This window comes from Coffea eugenioides, chromosome 7 (assembly GCF_003713205.1).
Source record: "Coffea eugenioides isolate CCC68of chromosome 7, Ceug_1.0, whole genome shotgun sequence".
NCBI lineage: Eukaryota > Viridiplantae > Streptophyta > Magnoliopsida > Gentianales > Rubiaceae > Coffea > Coffea eugenioides.
The window spans coordinates 17,657,652-17,674,760 of NC_040041.1; the positions used below are offsets into that span (position 1 = coordinate 17,657,652).

The following is a 17,109-nucleotide window of genomic DNA, read 5'->3' on the forward strand; positions in this document are numbered from 1 at the left end:
CCAAGTTCTACTTGAGCTAACAATTTCCTGTGTCATCTTTATCCATTATGATATTAGGCACAATGCAAATTTCAGATCCTTTTATTCTCAATAATCTTTAGCACGTCCAAGGAGAGGTTTTGAATTTGAACCTTTAGAACTTTAGTGTTAGTATGTGTTTTTGCACTCAAAATGTCAATGCAAGTTTGTTTCTAATCTTTTCCAAAGTGAAACCATACTTGTCTCGCTGTTAGGAAATTCTGTTATGACACTGGGGATACCCAAGTAATTATCAAAGGTCATTTGTCGATTCCTAGACCAGAAGAGAAGATTAGGCTCTGAGTCTGAGCATGTGGGTATGTGTTCTTGGAGAAGAACATCTTTCATTTCTCTAGGTTGATAGATAGGCCAAACCTTAGGTAAAAATTATCTAGAACACTTTTTGCTGTGTTTATAGAACAATTCTCGACAACTAAAGAACAAAATTAGGTCCAATCTTTAAAGGCTCCCATTTTTCTGGCTCACGGCTTGGTCATACAGATAGAAATATACATATGGCGAAATGGACCTCGTCTGATTACTCTAAAAAGAATTATCCATTTAGAGGGAGTTTCATATGATTATAGGCAGAATTGGTAGGAATTCAAAATTAGTTGAGGGCTTTTTTTTTTTTGGTTGCCAGACATTAGTATTGTATACCTATATCTACACGTACTCTTATACTATGAGGAAAGGGAACAGGTTCAACGGGATTATTAAGAAGTCAAAAGAGATTAAACCGTACTTTTATATTTTAAGAGAAGGGGATAGGTCCAACGAGATCACTAACATGTCAAATGAACTTAAATAACCTCTGAACCAAATATGTGTACTAAGGCACCCGTTGTTTTTGAAAGGTTAGAAATTTCTAGCATTTGATATTTGGCAAGGAGATTTGATCTCCCAACCAACATTTCAAAAGGAACTTAAAGACCCTCTTGGTGGGCACTAGACCAATGGTTCAAGTTAAGGCCTCATGAAACTCCATTCCAATTTGTCATAAGCATTTTCCAGGTTTATTTTTAAAGCACAATTTCCTATTTTTCTCTCTCTTTGCTAGGAATCTTTTTCAACACTTAACGCAGCAGGAAACACATTAAACAAAAATGTAGAACTCATTTTACTCGTGATCATGCGAGTTTTTTTCTATTCCGTTAGAAGATTATTGCTAAGTATCTTGAGAGTAAAACTTTTGACTCAATTAGAGCAGAGATTAGCAAGCTTGGTCATTATTTATACGAGAGCTGACAATTATACAAGAATCCTTGGTCTCACCAGATTTTACAGAGATGTTCAGTAGAACAACTCCAAACTTGAAAGCGAAGACCAAACTAGTATAACTCAAGAGCCTACACTTATCTTTTTCTTCTCATTTAGTTTGTTGATGTTAATAAAATTTAATTGCTCATTTTGTGAAGCATTTATTTGTGAATTACTTAAAAGATTTAATAATATGGTTGCACCATAACTAACAAAACTAGAGATGTAAACGAATCTAATCAAACTGAACACCTTAGTGTTCAATATTATTTAACTATTTTAATGAATTTGAATTTTTGTTCAAATTTAACTTGTGTATTTGCCAAACCGAATTTGAACAATTTTTTTTTAAAAATTGAATTTGAATGTTATCAAATAAAATATGTTGTTCAAATTTAGTTTGACCATTTGATGACCAATCTCAAACGAAGTCTTATCAAACTGAATTTGATTTGAGTATCGAGTAATTTGATTCATTTTTCAACTCTAAACAATACAATAGCAGGTATACTTAATAGTAATAAAAAAGAATTTACATGCATCTGGTATACAAATCTGAGTCGTTAACTTGTCAAACCCCATCTACTTTTCAAGTCGAATTTGAATTCTGTTTCTAAGCATTTAATCAACAATTTGCTAGAAGGTTAACCGTGTAAACATGTAGCGAGGAAGATGTTGGAAGCCACTCATACTACAGCAGGAGAAAACTGCATCACATACAAGATGTTAAAGCATTTATCTTTTACGAACTGTAGCATTTATCTTCATGAAGTACAATTTAATCCTACTACGAAACACAAAACTGCAAATTTATGCATTTGACAGCTGCAGATTCAGAGCAGGTTGCTGCGTAAAAGAGGAGGTCCTCTGCCACAATGGCCGGCCCAGAATGGCACTTCCATGGACAGCAAGGTAGGCGGCATTCAACCTGTTTCAAAAATTGAACATTCTCAGCTAAAAGAACCACAGAGCACATGGACATCCAAGGAACAAAGACTACTGCAACATTGTTGCAAGGAAGTTGCAAAAGAGGGATTTACTTGTCAACGCCACGCGTAGCCAAAGGATCATATAGTTCCTCTCTTTGTTCTAAAGCAGGAGCAGCAGCTGATATTGCTGCAGGATCTTGAGAACCTTCACCCTGTAAAGAATACAACATAAACCACTTTTTCAGAAGAAAAATCAACAAGCTGTGCAACCAAATATATTCTAAAAACAAGATTAACAAGAAAAAATTCCCAGAAGGAATAATACGTATCTCAAGATTATGGAAATCCAGAAATCTTGGTGGTGGTCACATACTGAAGGTTTTGAGAGAGGCAAAGTGTGAAAAGATGGCACATTGGCCAATGAAGTAAATCTTTCTATTATCCTCGTAATCGTCGCCTATGCTCCAGTCACCAACAAAAGTTCATAGGAAAAGAAGGGAACAAACACAACAGAAGTTGCTCATGTGCAATCCGAGTCAGCATCTTTCAACTCTCCCAATCAAAGCAGTCCATCACTGCTTAAGATGGAAGAACATTGATTGAAGCTCTATTCCAATCAACGTTACCTCACCAGGTGGAGCAAGGAAGTTATAACAGCAGATTTGCGGGTTGAGTTAAAATTTTTGATGGAACTCAATCTAACTAAATTCAAGGCAAATCTATTTTAAGCTTGGCTTCCCCAAGGTAGTTCACGAACTCCCAAGCCCCAACTGCCTAACCTCTGTTGATCTTAATCAACAAAACATCGATTATGTTGTGCAGTAAATATTTGTTTCTTCATATTCGAGCTATTCATGAACTTTGGTAACATGCTAGTACATTTACCAACAACGTTATCGAGATGCAAATTTTATCCTAAATACTACTGAAACATTAGCATACATTACAGAATATCACAGCTAAATTAATCTTCAATATCACACTTGGCAGCCAGACTGTAGACAGTTTTCCCTGGATAAGTCTCAATTTGCGACTCCAAGAAGACCCCCCTCTCAAAGTCAAGTTTATGGATTTTCAGATATGTCATGCTTGAGAACTTGCCAATTCAGATTAATCCATACATAAATAGCTTAATAAAGCTTTGAGTAGAACACTATCACCCACTTCATTAGATCTTGATCTTGGATTGCCATTTAATTTTACAGATAGTGCCTGACTTCAATCATGATATCTGTAATACAACCACATACTTGATAATTCTAGTTACATAACCTGAAAATATAATGTATTTGGCAACGAATTCTACACTTTTTAGGCAATTTCTTAACTTTTCGGTAGTCTCTTGTTTTGAAAGAATTACCTTAACAAGGGAGCATAAGCAAATGAATCTACAAACAATAGATTTCTATGTGAAGGATAAACGGCCGAAATCAATGCACAACCACAATTCTTGGTGAAACAAAGTCATCCTAAAAAGACTCTAACATATTTGCAGGCAACTAAACTTGTATTCTTCTAAGTACTCAAACAGGTATGTCTGATTCTACAACCAAATCTTTTCGAGTACACAACTTCTGATCATGACACAATGTAGTTCAGTAAGTACACTTTAGAAAATATAATGTATTTGGCCACGAAGTCTAAACTTCTTAGGCAATTTCTTTACTTTTCACCAGTCTCTTGCTTCGAAAGAATTACCTTAACAAGGAAGCATAAGCAAATGAATCTACAGATAATAGATTTCTGTGTGAAGGGAAAATGGAAAACAAGGTACAACCACAATTCTTCTTGAAACAAAGTCATCCTAATAAGATTCAACATATTTGAAGGCAAATAAACTTGTATTTTTCTAAGTACTCAAACAGGCATGTCTGATTCTATAACCAAATCTTCTCGAGTACACAACTTTTGATTATGACACAATGTAGTTCAGTAAGCATACTTTTTCGCCTACATCACTAGGGCTCTCACTGTCATTAATTTCTTTGATAAAATTAGACAAAAGGGATTTCTTACAGTTTAGTCTTGATGATTTCCCAGATATTTTTCCACAGGGCAAAGGAAGACGTGTAAAGGCATTTGTTTTGAGGGATGCAATAGAAATCAATGCCCCCATGGGGCACTGCAAGATCACCCTATAACTGGCTATTAAGCATGGTTAAGGTATTGAAGTTTGACAACTCCACTTAATGCACCAAACATTCATTGGTAAATGCTATCACTTGTATCGTTCCTGCAAGACAACTATATACTTTTGTACCCAATGTTTTTAAACATGAACCGGCTGATTGTCTAATTCTGGTTTTTTTCCAACCGGCCAGTTCACTGATTCTTTGATTTTTAAATTATTTTACAATAATTAATATTTAATAACCAGCATAAGAAGATGTTAAGACAGAATGTTTAAGAAGAGCTTATCTAGAAAATTTTCAAATAGCTTGCTCAAACTAAATTTTTCACAAGAATATGCCTTAAAATCCTGTGGCACGGGGGTTAGAAAACAAGACCATGCCCATCCACCAAAGAAAAGAAAAAAGTTCATCATAATTTCTTTAAAATTATGGAAAAGAAATTCCAGTTTCTCATATTAACAACAAAGATATGCTACTTTTCCCAAGTCTAAGTATAAATCAAAATAAACTTTATACAACCAAATCGAAAAATGGGGAAAAAAAAGAGAAGAAAAATCAAGCATCTAAAAACATGCCAATCATCATCCCCACCTCATCTTCTATTGTCCAACATCATCTTCATCACCACTAGTATGTCTTCTATGCTAAAAAATTATGGATATAATCTTCATCAAGTTTATCATAGTTTTCACCATTTATACAAAAAAAAAAAAGAAAAATAGATGAGAGATTAAGAAGGGCTGCAAACAAGGGATGTTGTAGCAATGGGCTGAGTGATGAGAGGGTGGAGCAGAAGGATCTAGTCAAAAAGAGGAAACTGACGGCCAAAAGACAATAAGGGGAAGTTGATGTTTTGGAGTTGATTTGGACCGTTAAATTTGTTTTAGCCCTTTGTGAGCAAATCAATATAGTCAAGTTGCACCAGTTTGTACCAGTATTGTCTGGGATTTTGCTATTTCCTCTCTGTGTACAGAACTGGACCAGTATCAAGGCCTGTTCAACCTCAGCCAGCCCAGTTTTGAAAGCACTGGTTGTGCCAGTTTGATTTTTTCTGTAAGTCAACACTATCAAGACTAAGTGCAAGCAAAGATTAAAGATGCTGTAAAACCTCAGAAAGCTTTGAACCATGAAAGAGATATCAATCATGAATTTTCTAAGAAAATTTTCCAGAAAGTTATGTCTTCCATTTTTCTTTTGCATTTCTCACTCTTTTGCCCCCTCTATTATGATACACAGAGCCGTAGACCTACAACAGAAGTCCAGCACAGGAAATGGGAATAGTTTACTTAAAACTTTAGGTTCTAGCTTAAAGAGATTTGGGTTCCACCATCAAGGGGCATCATCCTTGACTTATAACAGCAGTAAATCATGTACTTGGAGAAGATACTAGAAGAATATATTAGATCATTTGATATTGGAGCGAGAATTTAATTTTTACAGGTAGAAGCCCAGTAATACACCAACAGTTCTACTACATTAACTTCTTCTTGGATATATATATAAGCTAGCAATCTGCAAAATCCTAAAACACCCAAAACTATGGGCTTGTTCTTGTCTTTTGTAGATTTTGCAAAAGCTGATTGTGGAAAGTGATTCTAGAAGTCATCAGAATCAGCTAAAGCTACTCTTTGGTAGATTATGGATTTTAGTTTTTTTGTAATTAAAAAAATCTAAAATCTAGATGCAAAGGTGAACAACAAAATTATTTAAAAAAAAAAGACTATTGAAAACCAGAATCTATAACCAGGTGAAATAATCAAATGAGAAAAAGCCCTATATCATTTCAAGATGCAACTTTCCTTTCTTCATTTCTATTTGTTGTGATACTAATCTTCATCCTTCTACAGCAGATCATACGCACATGGAGGGAAATTATGCAGAGAGCAGTTACGTTACTTTTAAATTTAAAAACTCCCTACTTGAACTGAAGTTACTAATCCTTACCTAGTCCTATAGAAAGGAACAACATTCTATGATTGTCAACATGATACCAGAATCCATAAAAATGTTTGAACTAGGAATTTCCTCAAAGAGTAATACTTGTCTAAAGTGGTATAGCAAAGCAGAAAGCAAGGAATATAACTAATCAAAATACTCATAAATCAAACAAATATTTGCTTACCTGTTGAGTATATTGTAAATAACCAGCATATGCACCATATCCATATAATGAGGGATCTTGTGTGACTCCATATGAATATGCATCATAACCTTGTCCATAACCATAATAAGCACTCCATTGACTAGGATCTGTAGGCTGATTCCAAGTACCAGGTAGATCCTGTCAGTGGTATCAAATAATCAACATCATTTAATAAAGTCCATAACAACACTAAGCTCTTTCTCTCAGTAGATAGATAGTACTCATCACTTGACTCCCCATTACCTTTGCCTTCTTAAAGGATCAATAAGTGTCCTAGTTCTCTGCCTTATTAATTGCTTATCAAAATAACATCAAAGTGGAAAAAAGTATCCTATCCAGTCCATAAAAAATACATTCCAATCCAGGCCAGTGTGATAAAAAAGAAAGTTAATGAAAGTTAATGACAGACACCTGCTTTGCCGTTGGACTCCTTCCCCAAGAAAGACGGACTACTTGTTGCCCAATCACAGCACCCTGCATCCTTTGAATTGCTTCTTCTGCAGATGTCCTGCAAAGATGAATATCAAAAGACAGAAATTTGTCCAGAAAGAAATTGACTAAATGCGTACAAAGGAGAAAATAGGAAATCATGACAATGAAGGACAGCATTCTATGTATGCCAAAACAAACACATACTATATTAGTTATAAACAGCTTTTAAATGCATGAGATGAGATGGCTAAAGAAATCCAACAACCAAACTCAAAGCTTAATTAGTCATTCTACACTACCAGAATAATTCATTCTTATCTTTTAAGTTCTCTTGTTGGGAATGGGAGTAGACAGAATTTTCTTTTGTGTTTTGAGTGGGAGGAAAGGGGACAATAAGAAAATAATTAGGAATCTCAATTTCAAATAGTCACTATAATGTTTCATAGCGACTGATATACAAGTGCATATGCTTAAGCACACCTTGCAGCAAACTGCACAAAACCACATCCCTTAGCTGCTGGAATTTTGACATAAACAATTTCCCCAAATTGTGAAAAGATTTGTCTCAGTTCATCTTCTGTAATGTTCGCATCAAGATTGCCGACAAATGCCTGCAAATGAAAAAGATAGTTACAGAGAGAAAGGACAAATAAAGGGGCAAAAGCCAAGTGTTTGACTTACAGTGGTGTTGTTTACATCACTGTCGAAAGGAATTGTCTGCGTGGGTGGAGTGTAAATTGGAGTTGGATATATAGCTGCCATAAGAACCAGCTTTAAAATTGAGCTTACCAAAACAACATACTAAAGCACAAAACCAAATCAAGGACTATGCATCTGTGGCAATACAAGCATCCAAAATGCATATGACGCTCAAAAAGCAAATATCAATACCAGATAATGTCAAATCATCTCATAAACTACCTGCCTACATGCCACAAATTGACACAAAAGACAAATTATTCCTACAACAAGTTATTTGTAGTTTCGCTTAACAATCATATTGCCAACAACTCAATGACTAACTATTCTGAACAAATCTTTTAGGATATACTATCAAGAGACTGCACAAAAATCTGAATAGCAAAGATCATTGTTAACGTTGAAATGGCTACTGTCCACTGGCTTTCCAAATTGTTACACAATTTCAAAATTCATTCTGTGTATCTTGAACGAGATGTCACTATTCAATTTACACAACTAGAAAAAAGGAAATTCAATATTGATTTCTACAGAGAGTGCAGATTGGTCAGTTTATTTTCTTTCGCAATGTTCAAGGTAAAATAAGCTTATGTGCTACAAAATCTAAGAACCTGTCCTGTTCTATCCTTACATGGACTCAAGTATGGGTGTTGGTGGTGGCTGCATTTCCAAAGATTGAGGTCTACTGTTTTGAAATTGAAGATTTGAAACACAGACATATTGCTTGCAACATCAATGGAAGATATGTATGAACACAGCACATTTGTTGGAAGGAATAAGATATAATATGTCTGACAAATTTTAAAAGTATGAGGGGTCACATTATAGTTTACCAAGGTAGATAGACTAAAAAACATGAATTTTCTGGGAAGAACAACCTACTTGAGAAGTTCTAGTCAATTTTAAAAATTATGTTCAAAGTTTTTTATGTTTTTTTCCAAAAGAATTTTTGGGTAAAACTTAGAAACACCATGCAACCTATCTTATCTTCTCCTCCATAGATCACTTCTCAGATCTCTTTTACAACAATTAGGAAACAATGACCACTCTAGTGCTCCGGCAACGGATTCTCTTCCCCCCACAACCATTCTATAATCATTCTTCATCTGGTTGCATGATCCAGAAAAAGGATGAGCTCTTCTCTTCCTTTCAATGGCACAAATTAGCTGTCTTCTCCTACTTCACCTCCCGTTACACCAGCCATGTCAAGTCACTATCGTGCACCTGTATCTAGGTTATGTTTTATCAACACCATTACTTGCAAAGCAAAGCCACGAGTCCATGTAACATTAAATGCATAGTGAATCACATTATCGAACTTTAATTACAGAATTCCACCAGTTCTTTTTCAAAGGGTGATTCTAATAAGTGAACCAGATTGAACAGAGTACAGTTAAGATAAGTCAAACTTAAATGGATCATTTCAAAAACCTACCCTGAGGTTTCTGACAATAACACTAAGTTCAATTGTGGTATCAATAAATCTAACTCCATCCCTTTATATTTCTTTTAAAATCGCCGATGCCAGAAAAAAAATAATTCAATATTTTAAACTGGCCAAAAATCATATGTGGAAAAAAACAAATGCAAAACTAACAAAAAGACAGCACCTCCCAATCCCAACAACTCCATGCTCTCTCCTCCCCCCTCCAAAATCCAGCAGTGCAAACAACCCAAAAACCCAAAATCGTGGAAAAATCCATGCTCTTTCCATGCCAATATGATTTTAACCTTTTGCCCATACATTCCATCTTCCAAAACCCTTATTTCTTGCTCCTCTTCCCCCTCCCCCTCCCAGTGGTTCCAATTTCTCTCTTGTTTCTTCAAAGCCTTTTCTATGCTTTCCAAGACAGGCACACTTCAACAACCACACTTTTCTGTATTTGTTTCCATGCCAAAATTAGGATGAGCAAAAGCTACAAAAAGATTAGACATTCATTTTCCTTTGTGGTCCTTTTAACTTTCGGATGTATGAAAGATGAATGTCTGTGTCTAGGCTTAAGTTCCTGCCAAAGAGAAGACGGGCTAATGAAGGAGCTATATAGTGCTGAGTAAATTGGTTTGTGTTCTTTCATAATTTTGGTGAAAGTAAGTTGGATCTGTAGCTGAGTATGAAAAGGTATTTAGGCACGTTAGGAGCGGGCTTAGGTGATGGCAGAGAGATGTGTAGGGTAGGTGAGAGAAGAATGGAAAAGGTAGTGGCAGGACAAAGTTAGAGTAAAAGAGAGAGCCCTGGGTATGGAGAAGGGGTTTGGTAGTTGGGAAAATTGAGGTTATACCATAGCATTCAACTTTTGAGGATAAGTACTGAGTAGTACCATCCTCGGTTTCCTATTTGTCCCTCATCTTTTCTAAATCCAGTGCTACTTTACATAGTTCTAAATATACCATTCTTCATTCGTGAAGACCATCTTAAGCCTCACTCAGAGATAACAATTTCCACCATTCTGCGCACATTTCCACCCAAGAAATCTTAAAGCTTCCCAAGCTGAAAAACCTTCTGATTGTTAAATGGTTTATCATACAATGGTACACGTATTCCCCCCAATTTGTTGCAAACAACACTAAACATATTATCTCTTAATCCAGTGTTTAGAACATCCCAAGTTCTCCATTGCCCTTCTTCAATCTAGTGAACAGGAATGCGCATAGCTCTTTGCTGGAGAGCCTAAACAGAGACTTCTTCATTCGAGGGATTAATACTATGCTAATTTTATTGCTTAATGTCAAAGAAAGCAGCTTCCTGTGAAAAAGGGAATAATGAACTCCCGTACCCCTTTCCTTTTGGGCAAATGGTCAAGATTACCTAACTTTGCAAACATGTAAAGTAGCTCAAGGGTGAATTGCATAAAACTGAAAGGAACCTTCGGCAAGATGTGAGAAAAGGTGAAGGTGATTGGTAATCACTGAAACACACTGATGTATTTTACATAGACCAAAGGCAGGAAATAGGCTTCTCAGAACAAGTGGGATAGCAAAGAGACTTGTATCCTTCATCCCTAGATAAGGCAGAAAAAGCCAAAAACCTCTCTTTGTAACATAACTAAAGAATTAAGAGGTAGAACCATTTTGGCCCTCACTGTTTACCGAAGGATGGACGTGCTCCACTTTATTTTCCAACCATTTTGATCCTTTTGACTAATAAAAAAACCTCAAAACTAATTTGATGCAAAATCATTAATGACATATTCCTCCACTCTGTACTAAAATCAGATACACAACTCCAAACTTAACAAAACACTGGATCATAGAACCATTAGCTCCCTCCATAGGTCTTACAAGCATGGTAATATTGTCTTCAATACAGTATCAGTGCTCTTTAGTTTCAGATAAACATTGAACTTCTCAATCTCACTTATAAATATTGCTTCCTCTTACATTCAGGCAGCAGTTAACACTAATCCATGTTTGTAAGTGTTAAATGGATCTCATATAAAGTCAAATTGCATAAGAAGAGAGAGAAAAATAATGTTCAACAGCCTATTCTTGAAAAGTTTTCAAACCAAAAGATAAACTTCACAGCTCAGACAAGACGTAATCCTACCTTTAGCTACAGCATACTGTTGTTGCACTGCTGTGGCACTAGTTTTCTTAGGTGTTGCAGCACTAATACGCATTGGCCTGGTTGAGCAATAGGCTCCATTCATTTCAGTCATAGCACGATTCCTTTCAGTTTCATCAGCAAATTTGACAAATCCATATCCCTTGGAACGCCCAGTGCTCGGATCAGTAACAACCTTGGCTCCTCTAACTGATGGATAATGGGCTCTGAACGTCTCTTGCAACAGATAATCAGTGACATCAGGTGCCAAATCACCTACAAAGATTGAATGCTCAGGACCAGCATCAGGGCGTCTATCTCCAATTCCAAAAGATGCCCAGTTCAACCTAAAATTCAGCTCAGTCCCAGGTATTTGTCTGCCATTGTAGGACTGCAAAATCCTTTCAGCGACAGCATGTGCAGTGAACTCCACAAAACCGTAACCCTCTGGTTGACCGGTGATTTTGTTTCGAATAACTTTTATTGATAGAACCTGCAAGGAACAAACTGGGCTTCAGACTTAACTAAATGAAATAATCTCCTCCCCACAGAAGAGAATTTTTCTCAGTTCATAACAAGAACACCTATTTTAACAGCTCTGGTCCATTGATATCCATAAAAGTGTCTACATAAACATACCAATATCTTTAGGATCAGCAATGGCTCACTTTAAAATTTTTCTCATCTAAAGCATCTGCCAAAATCACTGGCTAATCTAACTTCCTCATAGAATGTGTCTAAGAATGCACTGAATGTTCAAAATCCAATGCGTATATGAAAACTCATGCATCAAAGAGAAATTCACAGCTCAGCAAGGTCTATTTGAAACCACAAAAGTTATCTCAAGTCTTAACATGGTTTCAAGAACCTTATTAACTTTTGCTTTGTGTTCATTTACAAAAAATGGGCACAAAAGCCCTTTACAATGACAGCCAAAATACATTATGCACAAACATGGCTGCAAATTGTCTTCACAGTGGAGAGAAAAAGTATGCCCTCTTTTCGCAAATTTTTCCCCATTATAACGACAATATTTGTTGCTATGAATCAAAGGGCACCATTCAATCTCACTTTTGCCAATTAAACAAAACAAAAAATTCTAAGCCTCGATTAACCATTCTTCACATCATTATCAAAAAAAAAAACCATTCTTCACATCAAAAGCACTTTGAAAATTAACCAATTGTAGTGTAAAAACTACCTTACAAAGCTTCAACACAATTGTTTCTACAAATAAAAAGAACAAAGCATAACCTAAATAAGCCTCACCAATAGATGGAAAGAGTTTTTTTTTTTTTTTGGGTGTTTGGGGAGGGGGGGAGTGGGGGAGTACCTCGGCGGTGGGAGAGAACCAACTATGGAGATAGGACTCGTCAGCCCAATAGGGCAAGTCACCAATCCAAAGGGTGCGGACTTCTTCGAGGGTTGCCGGTTGATGGTATGGCGGCCCCTGAGAAGGTGCAGTTGCCATTGCCTGCTCTTGTTGCTGGTGGTGCAATTGCGCACTCATTCTTTTCCGACTATATTTAATGAAGTTTCACAACGGTGAGAGCGTGTGTGGAATTTAGAAATAATTAATTATAAAATGAATTAATTTTATACAAAAATTTTGCTTTTTCACATAAACCAAATTGATATAAATTTTTTATTAAAAACTTTAGTTGATAATTTTATAGTAATTTGGCAGTTAGATTAGATTAGGGTGATTATGAGTAGTTATGAAAACAAAATATGATTAATGGCAAAAATTAAATTTCGTGAAGGTGAAGTTGGAAGTTCAAAAAATGATCAAAATGGTTTACATTAACTGTCATTTCTTCCAATTTTTTGTAAGAGTGAAGTTTAAAGTTCAAAAGATAATTTAGCACGCTGTCTTTGAAATACAACAAGCTAACTCAAAAATTGTTGCTTCTCTTTGAATTGCACTCAAAAGAAGCAAAAGCTTCCTTAATATTTTACTTTGCCCAAAGAAAATAGAGTAATAGAAGTAGAAATGACTAAAAAAGAGTTGTGTTTAGAAGAAGATTTCTGTTGAGAGAGGTGTATAAAGTTCTTTAGAAAATTTCAATTTTTATAGGCTACACAATTCTTTTAAAAAAATATATTACATTTCCAAGTACAATGTATAATGGCTTTTTTTAAATAAATTATAGTTAATATGTTATTGTAACCAAAATAATTAAGTTATAGAATCTGTAATAGACACAAATAATGGCTCAATGTTTCTTCTATGTAACTCATTTGACCAAAATAAATGTATCTCCTATTTTTTATTGTATTATAACTCCATTCAAAAAATATACTATAAATCCCAATTAAGATTTGTAATCCCCATGGCTTCCAAATGAAATTATATTACAACTCCTTGTAAATTTTGATCAAAGAGATTTGAAATTTTATTTAAATACACTAACATACTCCAAACTCTAATACCACGGATAGAGAAAGCAATGCTTTCCAATGGATAATAATAAATCTGTGTCTGCAAGTGTACAATGTTCAATTCCCAACGAGGTAAAATTAAGATAAGACTTACCTCAATTTATTTGTTTTTTTTGTTACCAAACGATAGAAGATTTCATTACTTGAAACGAAAAATTACAAATTTGGAGCAAAGGCTCCTACATCATTTTTGGCTAGACTGATTAGCCAACTTGGAAATGACTCCATCCAAGCTATCTCAGAAACTGAATTTAAGGCAAACTTTGCCAAATGGTGGGACACATTATTCCCTTCCCGTTTAACAAAAGAGAAAAGACAAGAACTAAAGTCCTTGCTAAGTACCAAAATGTCACATAGGACAGCACCTGCTAAATGGTCATTCAAGTTTCCCTCTCTAATTTGATCATTGATTCTCTTACAGTCGGATTGGATTATAATATTCCTCCATCCATTCTTGTTGACAAACAGCAGCGCTTTCCGGATTGCTCTTGCCTCCTCAACAGGTGGAACACCCTTTCTGCCTTCACACCCAGCCCAAGCTCCTCTTAACTTCCCCTCCTTGCATCTAGCCACAACTAGGGGTGTATTCGAGCCGAGTCGAGCTCGAGTACCGCTATACTCGAGCTCGACTCGGCTATAATATAATTATACTCGAGCTCGAGCTCGAGCTCGATCGAGTCAGAGAATCACAGCTCGAGCTCGAGCTCGATCGAGTCCTTAAAAAGCTCGAGCTCGACTCGATAAGGGTACTCACCCGTAATTTCTCAGAATTTATTTACCTATATTAGTAATTTTATATATAATTTATTTTTTATTTTTTTATGTGATACTTGATAGAGCTCGTCGAGCTCTCGAGTATCAAATTTCTGAGCTCGAGCTCGACTCGATAGCTCTAACGAGCAGCTCGAGATCGAGCTCGAGCTCGATGAAGCGAGTTCGAGCTCGAGCTTCTGATCGAGTATATATCGAGCTCGAGTCGAGTAGCTTGACTCAGCTCCACCCCTAGCCACAACTCCCCAACTGATTTTTGCATCATTCTGTTTGATAGCTGCATCTGTATTTAAGCACATGAAGTTTTCTGGAGGTGGCTCCCATTTCACCTTTCCTGTTTTGACACCCCTATACTTTTCTTCATCCTCTATCTTCTCTGTGCTGACATTCTGGAATTCTAGCCATTATTGTATTGCCTTATTAACTGTCATGCCTGGACATCTCCCCTCCCTGTTAAATTGAATCTGGTTCCTGGATTTCCAAATATGCCAGAGCACATTTATGGTCAGCTCAATGTGTTCCCTCCCATCCTCTCTAACCTTTGCTTCCATCAAGCTACTCCACCAATGCCAAAAGCTATATCTGTATTCCTTCAACCTATCCCAGCTAATTAGGGTAGCCTTCCAAATTAGCTCTGCATGCTTACAGAAAAAGAACATGTGTTCAAGAGTTTCCGTCCCTTTTCCACAGCAGCAGCACCTATCATTTCCTTGTCCAATCCTTCTCCTAATTGTTTCATTTACTGGCAATATTCTCTGAAGGCATTTCCATACAAAATGTTTCAGCTTATGCTTTACGTTCAGGCTCCATAAGAATCTCCACACCCCTGAATTAGCTTCATTCCTGCTACTACTCTCCTGTTGCTGACTTTCCTTCCTTCCTTTACTCTACAACTCTTTAGCCACCACATAGCTAGTTTTCACAGTATACTCCCCTGATTTAGAGAACATCCATATTAGCCTATCCTTATCACCACACTCACTTATTGGAATTTTTGTTATTCTTTGACAGTCTTTCTTCTCAAAAACTTCTCTCAGTAATTCCATATCCCAATTCCCATCAGAAATCAATTCATGGGCTCTTTGTAAATGACAATGTTGAGGTTTTCTTGATCTTATCTTACCATCTTCCTGATCTAGTAGCCACTTATCTTCCCATATATCAATTTGCTTGTCATCCCCCACTCTCTTCCTCACCTCTTCTTCCAATAGCTCCCTTGCACTTGGAATGCTTTTCCAAACCCAAGAATCCCTAGCATTAATATTCATTTTCCAAATGGAAGATCCTCTAAAATACCTCTCCCTAACAATCCTACTAACTAATAGATTTGGCCTTGTCAAGATCCTCCATAGTTGCTTTGCAAGCATTGCAGTATTGAATTGTTGGAGATCTCTAAAACCCAACCCTCCCTTCCCTTTAACCTCAGATAACTTCCTCCACTCCACCCAATGAAATTTCCTATTCTCCTCACTATCCTCCCACCAAAACTTTGCCATTTCTTTACAAATATCCACACATAAGTGATACGAGACGCGGAAGCTATTTCGGATCTAGAGGAACACGATGAAGATTTGACGGAGTTGAACCCGAACTTGGACCACTCAAGAACAGATTTAACGGTAGAGGACGCCACAATCAAGTATGTGTGCTTGATTGATAAGTCAAGAACAGCCTAGGATCAACTCTAGGATGTTCAACTTAGCTTTTACAAGCTAAGGGAATTTGCCACAAGGAATGGACGAAATTCTGGAAATTTTATTCAATACTCTCAAAAACTGAATGTAACATGCGGCTTGAGGCTATTAATAGCCGTGACTAAGACCTAATAAACTGGAAAAATAACAAGGAAAGTTCGGCCAGCCCCTTGGGCCTATACTTGACCGAAAGCTAGCCCAACTAACTATAGATCCCCGTACGGCTCAGCGAGGGTACTTAACTGCGGCTCAGCCCGCCGTTTGGAGCTTGAACACTCGCATCTTCAATTGTAAGCAGCATTTTAGTAGTCGTGCAAGGATATTCCAACTCAATTCCTTCAATGCCCGGTTTCTCTTGGGTTTGGATGGCACGTACCAAGGCTTGGAGGGACTCCTTGAATCTTTTAGCTCGTGCTCGTGTCACTGGGCCTTGGGGCACCTTCACAGGGTCTACTTGTACACTTTGGGCCTCGTGCTCAACCACATCAATAAGTCTTTTGGCAGTTTGCAACAACTCATAGCATAAGCAGGTAGAGCTAAGATGACAGATTTTAAAAGGACTTCCTTACCAGCATTACTCAGTAGCCTCTCCTTCCATCCATACATTTTGTTGATGACTCTCTCCCTAATGGAGTTGAAAACTTGTCTTTTTGGTCTTCCTATAACCAATGGAAGCCCCAGATATTTGCTCTGCCTAGCTTCCTTCATGCCTCCCAGGATTTCCAAAATCTCTGCCTTCCTTTCCTCCCTTGTATTCTTACTAAAAAATACAGATGAATTCTCAGCATTTATGACTTGTCCTGAGGCTTTTCCATGCATCTTCAACAGCTTCATCACCTTTTCAGCTTCTTCTTTGTTAGTTCTGTAGAAAATCAACGTATCATCTGCAAAAAAGAGGTGAGATAATGCTGGACTATGCTGAGCAATTTTAAGACTAGAGATTTCCTGATTAGACATAGCACTCTTAAGTAAACTGGATAATTCCTCAGAGACTAGTAATAATATATATGGAGATAAAGGATCTCCCTACCTAATCCCTATTGTAGGT

The 17,109-nt window shown here is 36.7% G+C and overlaps 1 protein-coding gene across 2 annotated transcripts; it reads right to left on the bottom strand.

Annotated features, from left to right (window-relative positions):
• Positions 1-1,846: 1,846 nt before the first annotated feature.
• Positions 1,847-12,652, bottom strand: LOC113777757 (polyadenylate-binding protein RBP47B'). Of its 2 annotated transcripts, none has more exons than XM_027322950.1 (8): positions 12,488-12,652; positions 11,158-11,647; positions 7,596-7,669; positions 7,395-7,525; positions 6,894-6,990; positions 6,462-6,596; positions 2,319-2,419; positions 1,847-2,206 (listed from the first exon to the last, which is right to left on the bottom strand). In XM_027322950.1, the coding sequence occupies exons 1-8, from the start codon at positions 12,623-12,625 to the stop codon at positions 2,089-2,091; spliced, it is 1,284 nt and encodes a 427-aa protein (XP_027178751.1). In that variant the 5' UTR covers positions 12,626-12,652; the 3' UTR covers positions 1,847-2,088. The 2 variants fall into 2 exon arrangements, with proteins under 2 accessions (XP_027178751.1, XP_027178750.1); XM_027322949.1 differs by having other exon boundaries at positions 6,462-6,620.
• Between the last annotated feature and the right edge of the window lie 4,457 nt (positions 12,653-17,109).